The sequence below is a fragment of the Chelonia mydas genome, chromosome 3 (assembly GCF_015237465.2).
Source record: "Chelonia mydas isolate rCheMyd1 chromosome 3, rCheMyd1.pri.v2, whole genome shotgun sequence".
NCBI lineage: Eukaryota > Metazoa > Chordata > Testudines > Cheloniidae > Chelonia > Chelonia mydas.
The window spans coordinates 153,413,917-153,439,954 of NC_057851.1; the positions used below are offsets into that span (position 1 = coordinate 153,413,917).

Below are 26,038 nucleotides of genomic sequence, written 5' to 3' on the forward strand. Positions count from 1 at the left end.
AAGAAAAGAAAACACACACCCACACCCTATGGCTAGAAACAGTAAAGGTATTAATATGCCTGCAGCTACCTGAGAGGGGAGAGAATGTGTATTCAGTGATTGACAGAAATTGGCTGAACAAGAATTGACTGAAGTTCTGTATACCATGTGTTTGATCCAGTGGGAGAATTAAAAGCAAAATATAAATCTGTTTTTAGTACAGACATGTGGTTAGTAAAAGATGTGACCGCCAATGTTCAGGAGGCTGAAATAATATTCCCAGCTTTCTAAAATCACATCCTGCATCTTATGCTCATGGGAGCATAGAAAGGTAATTAGAAGAATTACAAAAGCATGGAATAATTTAACCTGTAGAGTTAATTTAGTAGGCTACCCTGATTGTACACGTTCCTAAAAAATTAAGGGCCCAATTCTACAACTTTACTTATATTGCGTATGGGACTATGTAACTTGTGGAGTAAGGGATTACTCAGCATAAGAAAAGGTGGCTGAATCAAGTCTTAAGTGGAGAAAGTGTTGGGGAAAGAATTGGGTATAGTGACTAGGGTTACCAATTTTGGTTGGACATATTCCTGGAAATTTCATCGGATGACATAATCTTTAATTCCTGGAGACTCCAGGACAATCCTGTAGGGATGGAAACCCTAATAGTGACATGTGCAAGCCTGGTTCAATCAAATCTGCAAAGTCTACGGGGGCTTTGCACAGTCATTTAATTGTTCCCCCTTAGCTGTAAAGAAGACTCTGTAAATGTAATTGACTGCCCTCCCCTTTCCCTAAACCCTTATGCTATGCCAAGTGCAATAGGCAAGAAACAATTCCATGGATTTCAGGGAGGAGGGAATTAAAATTAATTATTTCCTTTCTTAGTTGTGGCTGAGCTGAGCTTGAGTGCACCTCAGGAGAGGTGGAAGCAACCATGTGGACTGATCCAGTCATTGCCTGAGGGCTGATCTAATTTATATTCAGCTGTAAATCTGTTAGTCTCTAAGGTGCCACAAGTACTCCTTTTCTTTTTAAGAGGGTACTGGTTGGTCCTCTGACCCTACCATGCCTCTACCTGGGGGGAGTGCAAGAGAAGGAGATAGAACTCTCTGGCGGGATGTATATTATCCAGGAACTTCCCATATTGCCAATTCACTGGGCTTTATGGCGCTTTGCGTTGGCAGAGCTAGCATAAAGAGGCCACAGAAAAATCTCCAAGGGGGACTAATGTGTCCAAAACCAGCAAAAACCTCAGCGGTATTCAGGGGAACATCATGTGGATGCACACTGCAGATTCATAATGATCGAAGGAGTGATGTGTGTAGGAGAAAAAGTGGAGCACTGATCATTGGATTGCAGGGCAGATGGGCAGGGGAACAACCAGAGAAATCAATGAATGCACTACACACATGCAGAGAAACCACTACAGTATTCTCCAGTAATGAATGCAGTGCTGTGTAGAAAGGGCTGTAAGAAGATTCAACCGTATATGCAATGCAGTAGTGCAGAGAAATCACCTGGGGTTTGAACAGTAAGCATACAATGCAACTATAGAGGGAGAGCACCGAATGGTCATATACAATACATGAACTTCTGTTTTGCGGAGAGACCACTGAAGGATTCAGCAATACTGCATGGTGTGCTTGTGGGCACAGAGACCCCCAACGCTATACAAGTGTGCAGAGGGACCAGTACTCCCCACTGGGGGTCGCCAAAGCACATTAACCCCTGTTCGCTTTGCCCGCAATTGCTTCACGTCCCCTCTCTTTCTCCTTTTAGAATCCGCACGGAACGCAGACCAGTAGTGGGCGTGGCGTCGCCGCTCCGCCCACCGCGTCCCCTGCGTGCGGCCGTGCCTCCCCCCTCCAACTCCCTCAAGCAAGCCGGTGTCTCGAGACGCCCGCGCGCTGGAGCAGGCGCTCCCGACCCTTCCACTTTCCCCTACTCCGCGAGTTGGTTTGTTCCTCCTCTTTCCCCTCACCCGCGGCTCCCCGCTGTGGTCGGGTCTGGCCCGACCCGGCGGCCGAACGGAGGGTTCGCTCGCACTCAGGGACTCGCTGCCCATTGAAGCACCAGCTCGAGAGGACTGGGGGAGAGCGGCTCCCCGGCCCGGGCAGCGCCATGAGGTGAGCGGCCGCCCCGGGGCTCATCGCCCCACCCCCGCACCGGGGTGTTTGCAGGGGGTGCGCTGTGGGGATCTCCGGTGGGAGGAGGGCCTAGGCGGGGGGGAGGGGGCAGCCGGGAGAAGAGGGGCAGCTCTGTGGGTCTGAGGAGAAAGGCGGGGGGGGGGGCGCGTTGTTCCATGGGCGGTTCTCTTGCGCCGTTGGCTTGTTGCTCTGTGAAAACACCCTGGGGGCCGTTGTGTCTCGGCCGTTGTGTCTGTTCCCCGGCAGGGGCGTTCGGGCGCCGGCCCGGCCGGGGAAGGCAGGGCTGGCTCCGCAGGGATAATAATGGCCAACCCGCCCGGCGCCTTGGGGAGCGAGCGAGCGGGCCGGGCGCGGCTGTCCGTCAATAGAGAGAGAGTCCCCGTGATTTGTGTGGCGCGAGGGGCCGGCTCGTGAGCTCCTGAAGCGTCCTTTTTTGGGGGGCTAGAGGCTGCTCGCGATCCCGTGTCCAGGGCGGGGAGGGAGAAGCGCTGTCCTTTTATCGGTGTGTGTTGCATTGCAGCAGCAGCTGGGTTTTTCCCTGTGTAATCAATAGAGGCAAAATCCCCCCCCCCTTCTCCCCCAGCAGTCGTGAATATATTGTTTGTAGGATTTGTTAATTCAGATGCAAACATCGAGCCATACATTAGTAATTCGCTTTTTTTGGAGTGTGTCTGTGTCCATTTGTCTAAGAGACTGAACCTTTATGTGGTCGTATTTGCTTGGAGATTATTTTCCACCCCCTCCAGCCGTTTCGTGCCTGTTCTGTGTCCATAAGCTCTTTTTGGATTGGTGCAAGACTTCGTGAGAAATGTGACTTGGTAGACTGAATGCTGGTATATTTGGGGATGCGTTATTGTGATCCGTATAGGCCTACCCATTAGGTTAAACAGTTGGGGGTGTGTATGTGTGTGTGTAAATTGCCCTTCAAAAGATATTGTCTGTCTTGTAGTTAGATTTGAATCTTCTTTGTGTTAAAGATTAATGATCAGCAGTTGCCAAGTCCTTAGAACGCAACAGTAAGATTTACGTGATATAATCCGCACATTCCTTTGCTGTGACAAAGTGTCAAGTCATAGGAATTCTTCACAAATGTAAGAAGTTTCTATTTTAAACTTTTTTTCTTAAGGTTTGTGGTTTTTTGTTTTCCCAAGGGCAAATATGCATGCAGGCTTGGCATATGGAGAGCTTAGTTCTTTTTTTCTTTTCTTTTCTTTCTTGTATTCTGTTCCTCGGATGGCTTTATTGTATTTTGTTTGTAGTTATTTATGCCTTAAATTGAGTTTTTCAAAGCTGTTTTGTAATTTAAATCTTAAATCATAACTTTTTTTCTATTATTCGTACAGCAGTTTTTCACAAAGTGGCTAGCTTCTTGACACTTGAAAAATACTCAGTTAATTCATAACTGCATATTTTGTGCATAGTAGTTTTGAATATTTTGATAATTTAAAAAGCTTAGTTTTATATATAATTTGCTACATATTTTAGAGGTGAATTTGTTTAGGCAGTTTTGAGACAATCATTTTACTTAGGCCGTGTCTGCACTAAAAAAGGTTTGTTGGTATAGTTATACCAACTAGCCCTCCTATTGTAGATGCAGCTCTCTTTTGCCATTATAGCTTGTACTGGCTCAGTGAGTGGAATAAGCTATACTGGCAAAAACACTTTTATGCTGGTATAATTGTATGCACAATAGAGTTTTTGGTAGTTTAGAAGTGTTGCAAAAAATCATGCCCCAACCAACATTACCAGCAAAAGTTTCTAATGTAGACCTCCCCTTAGGCTGTCTAAATAGGTGTTTGTATAATCAACTTTAAACTGTCTGTATGTGTATAAGCAAAACATCTCATAAGTATGGTAAAAGTCTGTGCATCTATCTTTAAATACTAAATGGCAACTGTTATTAAAGCGGGAAATTGTCTGAAATTAAATGTTCATTGTGAATGATTGCTGATATTTTAAAGGAACCTCAAGAATTCTTCAGGAATTCCGTAATCCAAGTCTTGCCCAAGCATACGGATTGTAACTAAATTGGTTTATTAACTAGTTAAATCAGTGTATTCTCCTTGTGTTGGACAGCGTTAAATTGAATCAGTTTCTCAATCCATTTAGTTAAATGGGTACAACATGTATGTGTAGCCAAGACTTCATGTTCTCTTAGGGCTTGTGTAAACTAGGTTAAAAGGTATATTTCTCAAACATATTAGTTTAAAGGCATTAGTTAATTTTTATTTACACAGTCTTATAGACAAGTAGGTTATATCTTAAAATATGTTTTCTGGTTAAGGTAAACCCTTCGGAGGGGGGCACGATGACAACAGGAAGAGCCTATGCTTCAGCATCAAACACAACTTAGCACAGACAGGCCAAGTATTAAAACTTGGTAGCTAACCCCTTTTTAAAATATTTTATCATAGTCTAGACAAGCATTTAGATATGAGTGATCATAAACTAAGGTGTAGTTCTGAGATGGAGGCTCTTCCACTTTTCAGTAGAAAACAAGCTTATAGCTTGATTTATAATAAGCAGACAGAATGTATACTATTGACACTCTGACAAATATAAAAGGACTAGATGTGCATAATCTTTCCAGTGTACACTGGTAGAGAAAATTGCTCTGAACTATAACTTCAGTGTACACTTTTCTTCACTCAGGCATGCGATAAGGCACATACGGCAAAGTGATCAGAAAACTATTCTCCTGTCATCCCAATTCTGAAGTAACGCTGGTCTGACTTATGAATGGCTGCTGCCATATTTGGGGTAGCTAGGTGGCCAGAAGTTAAGAAATACAGTAGCTTACCAATTTTTCCTTTATTAAATATAGCTTGCTGTAACTGTAACCAAATTCTATGCAATGTAATAGACAACACAATAGGTTGTATATGTAAATGTCAAGAGTAAATACCAGACCGTGGCAATTAAATTTTGTAGTGGCTTGTTTGTAGTTGTCTGAACATTATATAATAGCTATGTAGATCTTTGGTATTTAACACCGACTTCAGGTGAATTTTAAATCTTGAATTGCTCAGGAATAAATACAAGTGCCTGTAACAAAACAAGTTTTGTTTCTGAAACAAAACTATGCAGTAGGCTTTCTTCCTTCTCTCCCCCCCTTCCCTCTCCCCCAAGGTAAACAGTTGATTCTTACAATGCAAAAAGAGCAACAGACATGTAACTGGCAGACTAGGTGTTGGTCTGAATATAGTGTGTTATGTGAATGGACTAATCTAATAATAGGTATACGTGACTAGGGATTTCCATAGCCAATTGGAATGCTGAAAAAAGTGGCCGTTAAAATATCTTAGTTTAAGAATGCAATTTACAATGATTGTATATCTTGCTGCTCGCATGATATAACTTCTCTGTTTTGGTGGTGGTGTGACTTCTTACTGTGATATAATAGCAGCATTTGTTTAAACAGAATTCTATTGAACAATACTCTGAATATCTGTATCTTAGGGGTTGATGACTGACATCTTTCTACAATTCATAAAGAACAGTAAATGAAATGTTCAAAATTTTCATTTTTAATATTTCATTCTAATATGTTACTTTGTTTACAAATGTCCAGATCTGACTGTCCCCCTTTATTATAGGTTATACTACATTTTTAATAGCATTTGAATTTCTAAACAGGAAAAGTAGCAGATCTGATCTTTCTAATGCAGTCCATTTCTTAGCAAGTTATATGGTTTCCTCATTCATGATTTAACCTTTTTTATTTTGATTTTAGATTTCTTTAAAACAACCTTCCAAAAATTCTACTTGCCTTGGGTAAATTTCTTTCTGGGTAAAACTTTTATGTATATCAATCATCAAAAATCAGTCAAGCAGACTTTGGGTCTGTGTAAGTACGTTTTCTTGACATTTTAAAGGCTTCATTAAGATATGACTTCATTCACTACTCTATTAATGAAATGGGAAGAAAAAGTAGTTCCAAGCTAGTAGTAGCAAAGCTAGCTTCATTAGGATTTGGAATTCTTGAGGAGTCTCAGGTGTGTCCTAGAGTTATGCCAAAAGGTGACACTACTCATGACAATTATAATTTAAATTAATTTTGTTATAGTGGTCAAGCAGAAAGAGCCAGTAACTGAGGAATGAGAGAATAGGAAGGGTATTTATTGCAGCATGTTTTGCTGTATAGGGTAAAATTTCATAATTGGGCTTTTGTTGTAGCTTTTACTACCTGCATGACATATTACATATTTGGAATAGAAATGTAATCTAGCTTTGAAATATTTGACAAAATATTGAAAGTGCATAGCAGTCAGTTAAATCAAACTGTATTGCTGTACATGTTCCCAAACACTAAATTGCTCATTTCTCTAGAGTAAAATTGGAAGTGTAGGCAGACTTTTCAGGTGGGCACAAGAATTCAGTTCAGGTTACTTTCCTTGCTCTAAGTGGACTGAGGCTGTGTCTGCACAATGAGCTTGGGGTGTGATTCCCAGCTCGCATACACATACTTGTGTTAGCTCTGTGAGAACCAGCGCAAGTGTAAATAGGAATGTAGCTGCAGTAGCAGAGGCAGCATGCCGAATACAAACCCGCTTGAACCCCGTGGGTACATATTTGGCATGGCTTACACTACTATTTATACTTGTGCTAGCTCTCATCAAGCTAGCACAAGTATGTGTGAGAGAGCTGGAAATTGCCTCTCTAGCTCCTAGTATAGATGTAGCCTAACAGACACATTGAGTCATCTGTCTGATATTATTGCAGATTTTGTTAGCTAGTGCTTCATTTGTGGCAGTTGCAAGTAATTCTTGCACTTTCCTCCCCCCCCCTCCCCCCCCCCCCCCCCCCCCAATATCTCACATGGAATCTGACAACTGCTCTCACCAAAGTCTCTGGATAGTTTAATGAATTATTTTGATAGTAGATTTATAAGGTTTTATTCCACAAGTTTAAGTAATTGAAATGTATATCACCCAAAATGCATATTCTTCATAGAAGGCTACTTATGGCCATCTTATCAAGTTTATATTGCAGAGATCTAAACATTAAAAATGATATATGGGGGTGGGGGTCCAGGAAGGCATTCTAAAATTCAGCATCAATCTGGAAGCATGCATGCAGGCTGCTTCCTCCTGATTCTAATGCCAGGCTCTGTATTTTTAAGCAGTCAGTTAAATTTGTCTTGCTCTTCTCTCTCTTCCCACTTTGAACTGTAGTGCATGAAGGGCCAGATAGTCCTTTCTGTACCTCCCCAAAAAATGGGAAGAAGTTGTTCATTCAGCACCTACTCACTGAACGCCTACCTGACACTGGGGTCTGGTTTATCCTACAAAGTTAGGTTGACATAAGTTGACGTGTGTTGACCTATTTATGCATGTGTGTATAGTCAAATTTGTCTTCAGCTGATGTAAGTACCCTGTTAAGGCCATGCAATAAAACCATCTTCCTGAAAGCATTGAGCCATGATCAACCTACTGAAGTCAATGTAGTGCAAATGTAGATACTGTGTGACCTTTTTCAACCCTAACGGTTCTCCAACTGTTCCAAAATGCCTAGCAGTCACTGCTCTGGTCACAGTTGTGAATTCCACTGCCCAGGGGTCTCAGAAACTGGAATCCACCCTCTCTGTGTTTTTGAAATGCCTTTTCCTGATTGCCCGCTTTGGCAAGCACACCTAGCAGTTCTCCCTGTTCTGTTCAACTGCCTGGCCAGCCATGCTGGCTTGGCTCACTAGACATGCTCCTGCCTGGAGTAGACAGGAGGAATTGGATCATCTGGGCCTGTGGGGAGAAGAGGCTATGCAAGCACAGCTATGGAGTACCTGTAGAAATGTGGCCATCTACAAAAAGATTGCATGGGGGGATGCAGGCGAAGAGATATAACAGGGATCAGCAGCAGTGCCAGGTGAAAGTGAAGAAACTGTGGCAGACATACCACAAGGCCGGAGAGGCCAACAATTGATATGGTGCTGAGCTGCAGACCTGCCACTCTTACCATGAGCTGCCTTCCATATTTGAGAGAGACCCCACCACCCTGAAGACTACTGTGGATACCTTGGAGGAGCCTTAGACACAGACTCCTGTCAAGAATAGTAAGGAGAAAGGTGTGGGGGGAGATGTGGAGAGGGTCCATTTGTGACTTTACCACTATCTAACCAGTCCCTCAAGCCGAGCACAGATGAATCCAGTGAAGGGGAAGGAACTGTAGGTAAGTATGTGCATATAATTTCCCTTAGTGTTTAAATATAAAGATGGATCCTAGCCCATCGCCAAGTTAGCAAGATAAAGGTATCAAGTATCAGAGGGGTAACTGTGTTAGTCTGGATCTGTAAAAGCGGCAAAGAGTCCTGTGGCACTTTATAGACTAACAGATGTATTGGAGCATAAGCTTTCGCGGATGAATATCTGCTTCGTCAGATGCATGTAGTGGAAATTTCCAGAGGCAGGTATAAATATGCAAGCAAGAATCAGGCTAGGGATAACGAGATTAGTTCAATCACGGAGGATGAGGCCCTTTTCTAGCAGTTGAGGTGTGAACACCAAGGGAGGAGAAACTGCTTTTGTAGTTGGCTAGCCATTCACAGTCTTTGTTTAATCCTGAGCTGATGGTGTCAAATTTGCAAATGAACTGAAGCTCAGCAGTTTCTCTTTTGAAGTCTGGTCCTGAAGTTTTTTTGCTGCAGGATGGCTACCTTTAAATCTGCTATTGTGTGTCCAGGGTGTTTGAAGTGTTCTCCTACAGGTTTTTGTGTATTGCCATTCCTAATATCTGATTTGTGTCCAAGACACAGGTATTGACTTTTCATTGTTTGTTTCGTACAAGGAGAGATAGCAGTACAACAAAGGTAGAGTTATCTGCTTTTTGTTCCCTGTAGGGTTAGGTGCGGGGAAGGGTATCTGGAGCAGTTTGTTTATGTATATAGGGATGTCCCTTATACCTTCCTCAGAGATATTGATGAAATTGCATGAAGATATTCTGCAAGGTTTCCAGGGATGGCTGCCTTATTTCTTCCTCTGTGGTAGGACAGTTTCCCATGCCGCTCCGCGATGACTTCAGCGTGCACCATTGGGAATAAGAGAAGGGAGTTTTGAAACTTATCTTTCCCGTTCTGTTGTGGCTGTAAAACCAGTGATGCATCTGTTTTATCTGTAGCTGTTGCGACCTTGAGGGGTGCCCCCTCCATACCCGTTAAATGGCTGACCTGAATGAGGAGGAGAAAGAAGACTAGGGAGGATATGTTCAGCGCCAACATGGCGGATGGCATGGAGAGGGACAGAGAGGATAGGAGAAAATGGAGAAAGATCTAGGAATCCCAGCAGGGAAAGGGAGATGCACCGGGACATAAAGAGCTTCTCAGGCAGCAAGCCCAAATAGTGCTGTCTCTAGGTGACCTTACAGGTTCAGTAATCACAGACTTACCATCTTTTGCAGTCTCTGGAGAATTCTATGGTGGCTGCTCTCCATACCTTCAACATTCCACATGGCATCATGGGCCACATCCCTACTCCTACCACTTAACTTCAGAGAAGAGACAGTTCTGTAGCTTCATATACACTGATCTGAGAGAGGCACAGTTGGTGTATGTGAAGCCAGAATGGACCTAATTTGTGCGCTGAAATGGACAGAAATGTTTGCTGCCTCTCTAATGTTAAAGTTGTTCCATTAATTTAAGTTAAAAGCTTGTATTGTGTTGTCCTTCTTTATTTGCACTTTGTCACTCAGAATTGTTTTTGAAATAGTCATCTTTATTAGTTCACCACACATACTGCAAAATGCATAGTAGTACTCAAAGCACCCACTATTTGTTATTGTACAGCACCACAGAACTCATAGGTTCAACAAAACACCCAGTCATATGGGTAAATTGACAGCAAGCACCGCATATTCATAGATTCACTAAAAGACACAGTATAATATTTATAAATCTATATCAATTCTAACAGCCCCCAAGCTTTCAGGGCCAGAGCACACTCCAGCACAGTACATTAATGTGGCTGACTGTTAAAGTGCTCTTTCAAAGCATCCTGCAGCTGCATAGGTACACTTTGAGCTCTTATGATGGCCCTTTTGTCTGTCTGTTCAGACTTAGCAGACAGCAACACCCCTTCTCCCCCCCCCACCTTTGCCTCACAGATATTATGCAGCACACAACAGGCAGCTATAACCTTTCTTACCAAGATCCAATCTTGTGAGTAAACACCAACAGCATCCCTATCAGTCTAGCAAATGTTATTCTGCACCTGCTGAGCTGGTAGTTGAATCTTTCCTTTTTGCTTTCAGGGTGTCTGTAGCTTCATGAGCAAGGGAAGCAGGGAGTAGGCTTTGTCTCCCAGGATCACTACTGGCAGTTCAGTGTCGCTAGTGGTAATCCCCAGTCTGGAAAGAATGTCACTGCTTGCAGCTTTGTGAACAGTTCTGTGTTCTTAAAGATGTGAGCATCATGCAAGTGGCCTGACCAGCCCACACTGATCTCAGTGAAGCTTTCCCAGTGATCCACCAATGTTTGCATAACCATATAAAGGTAGTTTTTTCTGTTGATATCCTCTATGGCAGGGGTGGCCAAACTGTTGCTCACGAGCTGCATGTGGCTCTTTTACATTTAACGTGTGCCTCATGGAGCACCTCACAGCCCCCTCTCCCAATTCTCCCCCTACCAGTCGTGTGCTGCATAATATCTGTGAGGCATTGCAGTGGGATGGTGGCGCAGGGGCTTCTGTCCAGCAGGGAGGTGGTTCTTGGGGCTTCAGCCCTGTGGAGTGCACCTGCCAGGGTTTGGGTCTTCAGCAGAAGTAGGGGCTTAAATCCCAAGCCCCGGCAGGTGCACCCCAGCTCTCGAATTTCTGAAGATTGTCGTATACAGCTTGGCAGGTCAGTAAGTTTGGCCACCCCTGCTCTATGGCAAGGTGGGTTGGTGCCAAAATAGGGATATGTGTGCTGTCTTTCGCCCCCACTGAAATTTGGGAGCCCCGTTGCTGCAGATCCATCCACTATTTCCTGCATGTTCCCGGGAGTTACAGTCCTGTATAGCAAGACATGATTAATGGATCTACATACATGCATGACAACTGCCCCCATAGTGGATTTTCCAACTCCAAATGATTTCCCACTGACCAAAACCAACTGGTGCCTGCAAGCTTGCAGAGTGCTATTCTCACTCACTTTTCAGCTGTCAGTGCATCTCTTTCTGGTGTCCTTGTGCTGGAGGGCTGGGCAAGCTTGGCACACAGATCTAGGAATGTGGCGTGTGGTGAAGCTGAGAAGCCTCAAACCAACACAAAAAGGGTTAGAGAGAGACTGTGAACCCAGCTAGCTTTGCCTTGCTATATCTGCAACCAATGCCAGGCCTGGAGGGAGAAGAAAAGGAGAGAACCTGGCTCAGTTCAGAGCTGACTGGCAAGGAGGCAGGCACTTGCTGCCTCCTTACATGAGGGAATCATTGCTAGAAGCCTGATAGCCAAGACAGCCACCGGGGAAGAAGAACCGCTTCAGGGAGCGAGGGAGATGGCTGAGGAGACGGAAGAGCACCAGCAGTGAGTGAATTGTTAATGAACTAGAGAGAGACTGTGGGATTAGGCCCCTCCAATCTTGCATCTGCCCTGCCCAAAGGTCCCTTAGGCCATTGCAGGATACCACAAAAGGCCCGCAAAGGGGGCGCTATTTGAGTTAAGCCACTACAGATTGGACTATAATGGCTATGCACCAAACTGAAGAGATAGAGGTAGGAAGTAGCTCAGGGCAGTGGATTTAGACTTTCTGTTGGGAGGATCCTGCTGGTGTAGCTTCATACAGGGCTCTAGCCCAGGTCCCCCTTCCATATCTCCTTAAGAACTGAGGCACCTCTGTCAGGGAAGCAAGGAGCTGGAAGTCAGATGTGCCAACCACTAGACTGCCGAGACCGCCGCACCCTATTACATGTCCTTTCACATCCGAAGGTTCTACAGCTACTGCTCATCATCCCAAATCTGCATTCCTTTGTGATCCCACCATTTGCTGCTTGTTTCTTGGGCCCAGAACCAGTGCTTCACTATCTGCAGCTGCTTTTGAAATGCCACCAACATCCTTTAATTGTTTCATTATGTCCCGTAGCAGTCTGACCTCGAAGAAATCAGAGAGACAATGGACAACGTGGGTAAGGTAATGTCTTTTTTTTTCTTTTTTTGGACCCACTTCTGTTGGTGAGAGAGACACATGTTCAAATTGGCTCTTCTGAAGAGCTTTGTGTAGGCTCGAAAGCTTGTCTCCTTGCCAATAGAAGTGGGTCCAATAAAAGATATTACCTCACCCACCTTGTCTGTCAAATAACGTGAGACCAACACGACTACAACAGTACTTCATACTTGAAGAAATTGTCATGTCCCCCTTTGTTATGGTTAGTCCTATGTCCTTGCAAATACTGGAGGACTATACGTCATGTACTTGCAACATTCGTGAGAAAGGAGCAGTGCAAGTTCCATGCTTTTGTCAGAGATGGTGGATGGCAAAAAGGGTCGTGCGGGTTTGTGGGACATTTTCTTAAAAAAGCCTGAAAATTATGGGATATGGATTACATTATGGAATGGAGAAAGTTGCATGCTGGAAACTTGAAGCCTAGTGCCTGGAGATCCCTGCATGACTCATTTCTATCCCACAACAAGCTGTGAAAATATCCCAAAAGACATTGTGCTGCGTAGGTGGAATGTGGCACACTGGGATATCTACCCGTGGTGCACTGCACTTTGCATTGACGCAAGCACTGTTAGTAAGCATACTAAGTGCTGACGTAAGTATATTCCATATACATACGTGGCTACTTACTTATGTAGATCAAAATTTGTAGTGTAGACAAGCATCTGTGACAGGAGTTCTCCACCCTGCCTTAGATTTACGTGTGCATCAGACTGGGAGTACTTCATAATGGAACTTGGCTCCCTGCGCACCCTGTGCATTTCATGCATAACTAGTGTAGGAACAGAGCACTAAGCAGAGTTGCATGCATCTTCTGCTACTGGGGAAATCCATTTTTAAACCCAGGTTATGTTTTTTCTCAACTTTGACCTTTCATCTAAAATCATTCCTGATACTTCATGTCTGCTTTATTCAATAGTGTAGAAGTATATGTGCCAATTGTATCTAAACCACCTGGCTAGAGTCAGGTTTGTAATTGTGGGATCCTGCTTATTTCCATAGCAGAGAGACAGAACTTAAAAAACAAAAACACTACTTCTTTATAACCTTAATGCTTTTGAAAATGTTACTTTTAGCACTGGCTTCCCTGCACAACTGACATTTTAGTTCATTCTTGTAACTTTTATTTCATGCTAGGTTTCCACCAAATATTTACAAATAAGTTGCCTCTAGAAAGGGGTGAAAGGCCCTATTTCCACTTTTTATGCAGTGCCGTGCATTTCTTATGTTTCCTCAGATTAATCTTTCCACCTAAGTTTCTGTCTTTGATTTGCATCTTGACAGTTACTGATAAGTATTCATTTTAAAGTCAATACAGGAGCTAAATTGTGGAGTTAAGTGAGACTTACTATGTTTTTGCTTCCTTTCTATTTAAGTGGGGACAATAAAGCATAAGCTAAGATCCATGCTCAAGGAAAATAAATCTACCTTTCATAATTATTTACGTTAGAAAGTGGCTAGACCAAGCTGGAGCACATAAGGAAACATTAGTAAGAGCCATTTCTATTTAGTCTAAAATTAGTAAATCCTTTCAGTAATGACACACAGTTTCCTTTTAAGAAAGTGTGGCCAAGAAAGTTGCCTGCATCCACTGTAGCATGTGGGAGGAAAAATAGAAATTGATTGCACCCTGAAGTGAGATACAAGTCCAGCAAAGTAGCACTTTTGTGTGGTGTCAGAAATCAAATCTGTTGATTTAACAGTGCTTACTTGCTATGTTTATAGCTGATTTGCAGCACGAACAGATTCGGGAGGATTCTACTTTAAGCTGTGTTAAGTGGCTGTATTTTTTTGTGGCGTGTGTTGTTTTTTGTTCAGAGGTTCTGGTATTTTACTTTTCTTCCGAAATTTGAAACCTCACTCCTCTCATTAACCTCATATCACAGAAGTGGCTATACACAGAAAACTAAATTTAGAATGTAAGTTCCTCAAAGTAGGGACTGTTTTCATTGCCTTGTGCAGTTCGGAGCACCCTGGGTGCTCAAATAGTAAATAGAATAACTTCCCAAAATGTCCCTTTTAGGATTTAGTACTTACTGCTAAAATCTGAATTCTCTTCCAGAATCTTTGTACATTTGATGGCTTTCATTTAACTTCCTTATACTTTTTATTGCTGTGCTGGAGTGGAGATGAGACATTTTTATTAGTAATGAAAATTGATAGGCTGTTTAATTCTGTGGATTGTACCTCTGGTCAGAATTTTATACTTGAAATTGTTCACTTTTTTTCCTTTGATATCCTAGATATTCAGTATACTGACGTTTTAAGAGGTTTTGTCCGAAAAGTTACTATCAGAAATGGGACTCCCTTGTTCAACATAACTGCTCACTTTTTATCTGGGTCATATTTGTTTACTTTGGCAAACAATTTTTTAGTAATGTTAACCTTACAGAGTCAATACACCAATGCAAAAGTGAGCTGGTTTCTGTTCTGTCTTGTGCATTTTCAACAAAACTGTCAGTGGAAGTCTGATTGCAGAATCTTTATTATTCTCTGTGTTTGGAAGAGGTAGACAAATATCTAGGTTTTTTATAAAGTCACCCAAACAGCTTTTAGTGAGAGAGAGAGAGAGATATCGATCATTGGTTGACTTTAAAGTATTGACAGAAAAATCACTTCGGTTTGCAAACTGAGCAAAATTTTGTCCTGGAACCTTGCAATGTAATTTTCAGTGTTTTTTAGTAGAGATGCATGAGAGCTGTCTACTTTTAGAGCTAATAAATGAAGCTTCTCAAATGCTAAATTTAATCTCTATAAGATAGCAAATGTTTCATTAAACTTCTCATGTATTATACACAGAATATAATTTTCTCTAGGTAGCTTGTTTTTTAATGTCTGTGTAAACTAAAAAAAAAAAGCTTACTGTGAAGTCTTCATGTTGGTGTTTTATCTGCTCACTACTCAGTATCAGTCTGTTTGTAAGTTCATTACATAAACAAGTAAAATTTTAAAACATTTAAAAGAACCTATTCCCTTTTTTTTTTTTTACATTTTCCTGGGTATTCTAGAATATGCCATTTCAATCTCTTTCCCTCTTATGGGTGCAGCCATATGCTAATAAAACAGCATAATGTAATGCACTCCTAGATGGGCACAATACCATATTGTCTGCCCTGTCTGTGTGTTAAATTGTCATTGAAATCAGTGGGAAGTAAATGTATGTACTTTTTAGCAGAATTTGGCCCTTCATCCAGTGATAAATCTCTTACGAGTCCATACTATTTTGTATGAGTTAATGAAATAGCAAATTTTTTATAAACAAGAGTTGAGAATTTAAACTTAAAAAAATTGAAATGACTGAATTCTAGTGAAGAACTTAATTGTGCAATGCTTTTAACATTTGGTATGTGCAGTTAATGTTTCAATAAACTACTATGAAATAAGCTTAACTAATTTTGCTGTGTTACAGCAAACATATTCTAATGTTTGAAATGCAGCAGAGTTGCTTGATGGCCAAACAAATAAACAAATCCTGATGAACTTAATTATGGCAGAGGTCATAAATCAGAATTGTGGAATGACTGCAAAAGGGGCTGGACAATGCTTAAATCTCAGCTCTGTTTCAGGGGTTGAAAATGCATGTGTAGCTCTAGTTGCTGATCAGACTTAGAATTTAATAGAAACATTTTAATTACTAGTAAACTAGATATTTTGATGATCAACGTGTTGACTTGTCTAGAAAATATGGATTTTAAAATAATGTGTATAGACATTGATTCAGTTAATTTTTTATTTTCTTTTTCTAATACCAAGGGAGATTTGTGTTTTGTTAGTTCCCTGCTCAATATTCATTCTTTCAGAAAGGGAGAAGTTTGAAAAATACTTCTGAATTTCTATTTCCAATTCAATAAACTACTGGCTCAGAAAACTAGAGTATAACACCACTTCTAATCTGACTTCTTATGGCAATTTTAACTTCTGTTTTTGTTAGTGATCGTAAAAATAGACAGTGTGACCAGTGTGCTGCTCATAAATTTGTAGTAAACGTAGAGAAATATATTTCAGTCGCTCAGTGTACATTAATGCATCACTCAGTCTAATCTCAAAATCTGGTCACTCTGGTCTGAATGAGACAGGTTGATTGGCAACATCTATTTGCTGTGCATACTGTATGGAGCGTGTATGTAGAATATCCACATATTAGCTGCAGATGTGCCATGCTCTATTAAAACATCTAGTCAAAGGAGGAACATGAGGCATGTTGGTGAGCTCCTAATCTTATCTGTGCTGCAAGAAGCAAATGGCTGAAGAGGGCTGCTAACTTTCTATACACATCTGATAATCTAAGACCTAAAGAACCCAAAGGTTTATTTCCAAATTTGTTTTCCTGGCGTGTCACTCTTAGTTCTAAACTTGGGTGTTTCCAAGACTTGAGGTTAACCTTACTGTGCATCATCCTCCAAGAAGCATAGATGGAATGCTAACCCACTTTCCTGAGCATAACGGATGCCAAATAGTAACAAAATAACTGTTTTTTGTTAATTTTATTAGTAGTCATTTTTCATTCAGATATTCCATGTTAATGAAAAAGTAGTAACAGTGGCTGTTAATATGAAATTCAACTGTTAACCAGCATAAAAGCAGTATTATTAATCATTCGTTGCTGATAAACTATAAATATCAGGAGTCAGTCTTCGTTGGGTCAGCTCGGATGAACTGAACATTGGAGCATATTTTGGTTGTAAAGGATGAGAGATCTTCCTGGATTAATAAACAGCTGTTAAGCTTGCAAAGGTAATATGAATCTGCTGAGCAGCAGGTTCACTACTAGTGTGTATGGAGGTACTGGTAGTAGGACAGACCCATTGTCTCACCATATTGCCAAAAGATTGTCTCAGAAAGGTAGCTGGCTATAGTGCAGTAGGAGCAAGAAGCAGCTTGGAATCTGAGGCTGGTGAAGATGCCCAGAGCCCAGCGGGTGAGCAGGCTGGTCCTAACATGAGTTTAATCAGCAGTTGGATACAGATCTATACAGATCCTGTGGTAAACCAGGAGAGACTAGGCTGGGAGATCTGGAGCCAGAAAGCTAAATAGCAACAGGGCTCTTGGGAGCTTGGACGTAGTAGTCCTCCAAAGTTCATAAAGGGACAGTAACTACATTGAGTAATTGGTTACTGTCAAGGTGTCTAAGAGGCAGACATTAGATTAGGGGAAAGAGACAGTGTGATCTGACTGAGTGGTAGGTCCAAGGAGGCTTGGCCGCTCTTTTCTTAGAGCAGATATAGGATATATATAAAAAGTTTGGCTTGTAGCCTAATTGTTGGCCCAGGGAAAATGGTCTGTGAGCAGAAGTGTGGGAGCTATTACATCAGCAACAGATGGCCATGGAGAAGGGCCCCTAGTGAGATAAGACTGGACTTGTCTTCGCTACCGCCCATGGATGCAGCTGCGCTGATGTAGCGCATCTAGTGAAGACGTGGGTGTGGCGGTCCCTGGGCTGGGCGCAGGGTATGGGAGAGAGAGAGGAGTGAGCGGAGAGTGAGGCCTCAAGGGGAGGAGGCAGAGCAGAGATGTTCAGTTTCTAGAAATTGGAAAGTTGGCAACCCTATGACAGCTGCTCCGTTTGGGTGAATGTGTGCTGCAGTCAGAGCTCCTCCCCCCCACCCCATACCTGCCCACCTCTAGGGCCCCTCATACCTTCTGCTCTTGGGGTCAGAGCATCTGCCTTGCCTCCATCCCATCCGTTACAGCGGCATTCAGATTGCTATGTGGAGATTGCTAGAACCCTGCGTGGATACAAAATTTGTATTCGCATCTGATCTGCAGACCATTTTTGTGGGTATCCGCAGACTTGCAGGGTTCTAGTTATTGGGGAAGCTGGAGATTTTGGCAACTGGATAGTGGGGCTTAGTTTTTGTTTTGGTATCCATGGGGTAGTGGCAACATTTAGAACTGGGAGGAGGAAATGTGTTTCTCTTTCCTCTCCTGTTTTGGACAAGGACAGTAGTAACTTGAAATCTGGTGGACGATAGTGTAAATTCCCACCTGAGCAACCCGTGGCTCTAATAATAATATTACTATCTCCAGCAACTGTACATAAGCACAGAAATGGGCCATAATTGAATAGCTAACCATGTTGACATTTAACTGTTGTCTTGAGGCTTCAGAGACACCATGTTGTGATGAATTCACACTTCTCTCAGAGATGTTTCAGACAATCTGCAGATGCAGATAGATATCACTGCTTGAGCTGGTTTTTGGTTCATGTTTTGGAAGGCCACCTGTGCAACAATAATGGGGAAAGACATAATTCATTCAAAATAAAAGCTTAGATTCTGGAGCACAGAAAAGGGGGAATTTTTTTAAGCCATTTATGTTGCTAGGAAATTACAGTGTCTACCAGGTAAGTGAAGATTGTGAGGAAAAATAAATCAGGAATTGAAACTCCTAAAGTAAATTACCTATTTTGAGTTTTCACACTTTCCAGAGGAAGAGTAAGACATTTTTACTTCATGTTTTAGCTTTAAAAACATTTGAATGTTTCTCCCACAGTATTGGGCATTAGGAATGTGTCCCGGGTGGATAAAAATAGATTTTTGGTTGAAAAAAATTTAAATTATTTTTTTAAAAAACTATTAAAAAAATCTGCATCACAAAACTTTATTTTTTGAACCTGTTAATAGTGAATTTAAAGAAAATAGTTCTCAGTCAGTATAATTTATTTTTAGATCAGACTTCAGTAATCAAGTACATTCATCACAGTAATACAGGCACCTGTTTCCTTTTACCACATGGCACAGTCTGGGGAACAAAACTGGAGAAATGCGTGGGGGGTGTGTGTGTGTTAGGGTAAAATTTTTCCTTTAAAAAAGAAATTTGTTTAAAGCGAAATCTGAATTTATACTACAAAATGTTAAGGCCTAAAATTATTATAATCTCTTAAAACATCTAAATAAAAAATAAATATGCTGAATCCATGACTGAGCCTCTGTTTAAAAAAAAAATAAAATAAAAAAAACTAAAAAATTTCCCCTTTGAGTGAAATGCTGCTTTTCTGTACAAAGAAAGAATCAGAGAAAAAAGTCTAACTTTTGAGATCAGGCTTTAAAAATATGGCACAATAGGTCATGTACTGTATTAAGGGCTTGATCCTGTGGGGGATCCATGGGCTGTGCTACTGGGTGTGAGAGACTGGCAAAGTCATCACAGCTGTTGGAACCAAGCTTCTGTTTTCATATGACACCGTCATGATCAGGAATAAATGGTGAGTTTTCAGAATGGTGAGAGGTAAAAGGTCCCGAGGGGTCTGTACTGGGACCAGTACTATTCAATATATTCATAAATGATCTGGAAAAAGGGGTAAACAGTGAGGTGGCAAAATTTGCAGATGATATGAAACTACTCAAGATAGTTAAGTCCAAAACAGACTGTGTAGAGTTACAAAGGGATCTCTCAAAATTGAGTGACTGGACAACAAAATGGCAGATGAAATTCAGTGTTGATAAATGTAGAGTAAAGCACATTGGAAAACATCACCCCAACTATACATATATAATGATGGGGTCTAAATTAGCTGTTACCACTCAAGAAAGAGATCTTGGAATCATTGTGGATAGTTCTCTGAAAACATCCGCTCAATGTGCAGCGGCAGTCAAAAAAGCAAACAAAATATTGGTAATCATTAGGAAAGGGATAGATAATAAGATAGAAAATGTTATATTGACTCTTTATAAATCCATGGTGCGCCCACATCTTGAATATTGGGTGCAGATCTGGTCGGCCCATCTCAAAAAAGACATATTGGAATTGGAAAAGGTACAGTAGAGGGCAACAAAAATGATTAGGGGTATGGAACAGCTTCCGTATGAGGAGAGGTTAAAAAAAACTGGGACTTTTCAGCTTGAAATAGACGACGACTAAGGGGGGATATGATAGAGGTGTATAAAATCATGACTGGTGTGGAGAAAGTAAATAAGGAAGTGTTTACTCCTTCTCATAACACAAGAATGAAGGGTCACCAAATTAAATTAATAGGCAGCAGGTTTAAAACAAACAAAAGCAAGTATTTCTTCACAAAATGCACAGTCAGCCTGTGGAACTCTTTGCAAGAAGATGTTATGAAGGCCAAGATTATAACACGGTTCAAAAAAGAACTGGATAAGTTCATGGAGGATAGGTCCATTGATGGCTATTAGCCAGGATGGGCAGGGATGGTGGCCCTAGCCTTTGTTTGCCAGAAGCTGGGAATGGGTGACAGGGGATGGATCACTTGGTGATTACTTGTTCTGTTTGTTCCCTCTGAAGCATCTGGCATTGGCCGTTGTCAGAAGACAGAATACTGGGCTAGATGGACCTTTGGTCTAACCCAGTCTGGCTGCTGCTATGTGCACTGAGCCCACCTGTGTGGGCTCATACTCCTGTTTTATAGTTTCTCTGTACCTGAGCTTTGAGTGGTACACTTCTTGAATTATGAATATTTGTTACCCCACACAACATGGAAATTTACTCTCTAGCTCATGGAAAAATACTCCCCTGCCCTTGATTCTGGATGGTTCTTGGCACTTCTGGTAGATGGCCTTGCTCTCTTGTGTATGCAGACAGATACGGCTGCTACTCTGAAAGAAAGAGAAATCCATTAATTTCTCAATTGCCTCCCTTTCTGTCTCTAAACAAATGGAATACTGAGCTGCAAAAGGCATGTGTGTTACATGAACTGAAGTCTTGGATTTGTTTTTATTTTTCTGGGGATGGAGTGGAGGAGTTATGTAACAAGGGAGAAGTGCAGTGTTTGCAGCCAGAAAGGAGCAACACTAGTGTCAAAGTGGGACACAGTAGAAAGAAGGGACAATGTTCTTCAGAATATAGCCTCTAAGTGTTGATTTCAACACTGGAGATGTGAAGGGAAAAAACCTGCCATGGCTGCAGGTTGTAAAAAAAAGACCCTATTTGGGAATATTTTCAAGAAATTCCTGTACCTCTGGGTTTAAAAAAAAAAAAAAGGAACACATCCCAAATGTAAACGGTGCAACAAAGAGATGCAAGGCCTGTTTGTGAGAATGAAACGGCACTATGAAAAATATACCTCAGAAGGCAATGACTGAAGATGATGTGAACATGTCTGAACAATCTGGATCAACTGGTTAGTAAATTTATTTTTGCATCATTCTTATGGACCTACCTGCCATGTCTTACTATGCTGGTAAATGATAAATTTAGATTATTGTCATAAATTTGTGTTTGTGTGTGGATTAATTATGAATGTCAAACTGTTTGTGTTCAAAATATAATTGGAATTTTTACTTGTGTGAGTATCAGTTAAATTTTTACTGTTAATGCTGGACTTCTGAAATTATTTTTAATTGCTGAGCATAGTCAAACGTTGTAGGTGATGTTTCCTGTTTAAAAGTAGTTTTATTAGACATTTATGAATTTTAACATTTCATGTCTTTCAAGATGTTCAGTATGTTGCTTAAGGATTTAAGTAGATTTAAGTCCTTAAGATTTATTAATCTTTCATTTACAGTCTCACTTTTTTTAAAGCAGTGCGCTGAGTAATAGTGAGTGACTTTTTCCCCTGGTTTTTTGTTTTTAGGGTCTATCTTAGACATAAGGAATTATGAACGTCCATCTACAGTGTCTACAACTTCAGAGTTTCTGCTGGTACCACCAGCTGTGCTGCAGCTAAATCTTTATTTATTAAGGGCTGGGCTATTTTGTTGTCAATGTGTGAAGAAAACCTTGACAAAATAGATGGCACTATCATAGCGAAAATAGTCAACATCGGATTAAAATGAAATGTAGAGGATAGGATTCAGTATATTCAGCATATTTCCATAGCCTTGGACAGACTGCAGAAAGATGGCTGCTGTATTGCTCATGCTGCTGAAACTTGGAAAGAACTTCGAAGAGGTGTTGAAGAAAGAAATAACCAACAACAAAATTAAATTGCAGGCAGTAAAGAAGCAATCGATGAAGCACTGACTCCAACTCATTTTCTTGCCAGTATTCTCAACACAAAGTATCAGGGTAGATGCCTAACTGCTGAAGAAGATACTGCTGCTATGACATGGGCATCTAATAATCATCCAATCAGTCATGCCAATTACAATGAACTTCAGTGCTGCAGGTGAACCATTCAAGCAGTATGTGTTTGATGGTTTTAAAGAAAGTCACATCACTGAAACCAGTTGGAGAACACTTCAATCTCTCTGGTCACTCGATTACAGACCTAAAAGTAGCAATTCTTCAACAAGAAAACTTCAAAAACAGACTCCAACGAGAGACTGCTGAATTGGAATTAATTTGCAAACTGGATACAGTTAACTTAGGAAAAAGAAAAGGAGTACTTGTGGCACCTTAGAGACTAACCAGTTTATTTGAGCATAAGCTTTCGTGAGCTACAGATCACTTCATCGGATGCATACTGTGGAAAGTGTAGAAGATCTTTTATACACACAAAGCATGAAAAAATAACTCCCCCCACCCCACTCTCCTCCTGGCAATAGCTTATCTAAAGTGACCGCTCTCCTTACAATGTGTATGATAATCAAGGTGGGCCATTTCCAGCACAAATCCAGGGTTTAACAAGAACGTCGGGGGGGGGGGGGGATGTTTAGGAAAAAACAGGGGGAAATAGGTTACCTTGCATAATGACTTAGCCACTCCCAGTCTCTATTCAAGCCTAAGTTAATTGTATCCAGTTTGCAAATGAATTCCAATTCAACAGTTTCTTGCTGGAGTCTGGATTTGAAGTTTTTTTTTTTTTGGTTTTTTTTTTTTTTTGGAAGAATTGCAACTTTCATGTCTGTAATCGCGTGACCAGAGAGATTGAAGTGTTCTCCGACTGGTTTATGAATGTTATAATTCTTGACATCTGATTTGTGTCCATTTATTCTTTTACGTAGAGACTGTCCAGTTTGACCAATGTACATGGCAGAGGGGCATTGCTGGCACATGATGGCATATATCACATTGGTGGATGTGCAGGTGAACGAGCCTCTGATAGTGTGGCTGATGTGATTAGGCCCTGTGATGGTGTCCCCTGAATAGATATGTGGGCAAAGTTGGCAACGGGCTTTGTTGCAAGGATAGGTTCCTGGGTTAGTGGTTCTGTTGTGTGGTATGTGGCTGCTGGTGAGTATTTGCTTCAGGTTGGTGGGCTGTCTGTAGGCAAGGAATCATAGAATATCAGGGTTGGAAGGGACCTCAGGAGGTCATCTAGTCCAACCCCCTGCTCAAAGCAGGACCAATCGCTGACTAAATCATCCCAGCCAGGGCTTTGTCAAGCCTGACCTTAAAAACTTCCAAGGAAGGAGATTCTACCACCTCCCTAGGTAACGCATTCCAGTGTTTCACCACCCTCTTAGTGAAAAAGTTTTTCCTAATATCCAACCTAAACCTCCCCCACTGCAACTTGAGACCATTACTCCTTGTCCTGTCCTCTTCTACCACTGAGAATAGTCTAGAACCATCCTCTCTGGAACCACCTCTCAGGTAGTTGAAAGCAGCTATCAAATCCCCCCTCATTCTTCTCTTCCGCAGACTAAACAATCCCAGTTCCCTCAGCCTCTCCTCATAAGTCATGTGTTCCAGACCCCTAATCATTTTTGTTGCCCTTTGCTGGACTCTCTCCAATTTATCCACGTCCTTCTTGTAGTGTGGAGCCCAAAACTGAACACAGTACTCCAGATGAGGCCTCACCAATGTCGAATAGAGGGGAACGATCACATCCCTCAATCTGCTCGCTATGCCCCTACTTATACATCCCAAAATGCCATTGGCCTTCTTGGCAACAAGGGCACACTGCTGACTCATATCCAGCTTCTCATCCACTGTAACCCCTAGGTCCTTTTCCGCAGAACTGCTGCCTAGCCATTCGGTCCCTAGTCTGTAGCTCTGCATTGGGTTCTTCCGTCCTAAGTGCAGGACCCTGCACTTATCCTTATTGAACCGCATCAGGTTTCTTTTGGCCCAATCCTCCAATTTGTCTAGGTCCCTCTGTATCCTATCCCTGCCCTCCAGCGTATCTACCACTCCTCCCAGTTTAGTATCATCCGCAAATTTGCTGAGAGTGCAATCCACACCATCCTCCAGATCATTTATGAAGATATTGAACAAAACCGGCCCCAGGACCGACCCCTGGGGCACTCCACTTGACACTGGCTGCCAACTAGACATGGAGCCATTGATCACTACCCGTTGAGCCCGACAATCTAGCCAACTTTCTACCCACCTTATAGTGCATTCATCCAGCCCATACTTCTTTAACTTGCTGACAAGAATACTGTGGGAGACCGTGTCAAAAGCTTTGCTAAAGTCAAGAAACAATACATCCACTGCTTTCCCTTCAGCCACAGAATCAGTAATCTCATCATAGAAGGCTATTAGATTAGTCAGGCATGACCTACCCTTGGTGAATCCATGCTGACTGTTCCTGATCACTTTCCTCTCGTGTAAGTGCTTCAGGGTTGATTCCTTGAGGACCTGCTCCATGATTTTTCCGGGGACGGAGGTGAGGCTGACTGGCCTGTAGTTCCCAGGATCCTCCTTCTTCCCTTTTTTAAAGATTGGCACTACATTAGCCTTTTTCCAGTCATCTGGGACTTCCCCCGTTCGCCACGAGTTTTCAAAGATAATGGCCAATGGCTCTGCAATCACATCCGCCAATTCCTTTAGCACTCTCGGATGCAACTCATCCGGCCCCATAGACTTGTGCACATCCAGCTTTTCTAAATAGTCCCTAACCACCTCTTTCTCCACAGAGGGCTGGCCATCTACTCCCCATGTTGTGATGCCCAGCGCAGCAGTCTGGGAGCTGTCCTTGTTAGTGAAGACTGGCCTGTCTCCCAGGATTTGTGAGTGTGTTGGGTCATCCTTCAGGATAGGTTGTAGATCCTTAATAATGCGTTGGAGAGGTTTTAGTTGGGGGCTGAAGGTGACGGCTAGTGGCATTCTGTTATTTGTTAGGCCTGTCCTGTAGTAGGTGTCTTCTGGGAACTCTTCTGGCTCTATCAATCTGTTTCTTCACTTCCGCAGGTGGGTATTGTAGTTGTAAGAATGCTTGATAGAGATCCTGTAGGTGTTTGTCTCTGTCTGAGGGGTTGGAGCAAATGCGGTTGTATCGCAGAGCTTGGCTGTAGACGATGGATCGTGTGGTGTGGTCAGGGTGAAAGTTGCAATATTGTTAACCTATCCAACTATACTCTCAGCCCAGCAGAAGCAGCTGTCCTATCTCAGGGCCTCTCCTTCTGCCCCTCCACCCCCACGAACATGATACAGTTCTGTGGTGACCTAGAATCCTATTTTCGACGTCTCCGACTCAAGGAATATTTCCAACATACCTCTGAACAACATACTAATCCAGAGACCTCCCTACCAAGACTACAAAAAGAAGGATTCTAGGTGGACTCCTCCTGAAGGTCGAAACAGCAGACTGGACTTCTACATAGAGTGCTTCTGCCGACGTGCACGGGCTGAAATTGTGGAAAAGCAGCATCACTTGCCCCATAACCTCAGCCGTGCGGAACACAATGCCATCCACAGCCTCAGAAACAACTGTGACATCATAATCAAAAATGCTGACAAAGGAGGTGCTGTTGTCATCATGAATAGGTCGGAATATGAACAAGAGGCTGCTCGGCAGCTCTCCAAACCGCTTTCTACAAGTCATTACCCTCTAATCCCACTGCGGGTTACCAAAAGAAACTACAGCATTTGCTCAAGAAACTCCCTGAAAAAGCACAAGGTCAAATCCACACAGACACACCCCTGGAACCCCGACCTGGGATATTCTATCTACTACCCAAGATCCATAAACCTGGAAATCCTGGGCGCCCCATCATCTG

At 42.1% G+C, this 26,038-nt stretch overlaps 1 protein-coding gene across 22 annotated transcripts in view; it reads left to right on the forward strand.

Annotated features, from left to right (window-relative positions):
• The first annotated feature begins 1,734 nt into the window (after positions 1-1,734).
• Positions 1,735-26,038, forward strand: part of ENAH (ENAH actin regulator) — a 172,095-nt gene continuing 147,791 nt past the window's right edge. For 6 of the 22 annotated variants that reach the window (XM_043543584.1, XM_043543585.1, XM_043543586.1 and 3 more), the window contains exon 1: positions 1,842-2,111. In XM_043543584.1, coding sequence (XP_043399519.1) covers positions 2,107-2,111 — 5 coding nt within the window. In that variant the 5' untranslated portion in view covers positions 1,842-2,106. Of the gene's footprint in view, positions 2,112-2,392; positions 2,635-26,038 lie in introns of those variants that run through there. The other 16 variants (XM_043543577.1, XM_037895637.2, XM_043543576.1 and 13 more) reach the window with 7 other exon arrangements.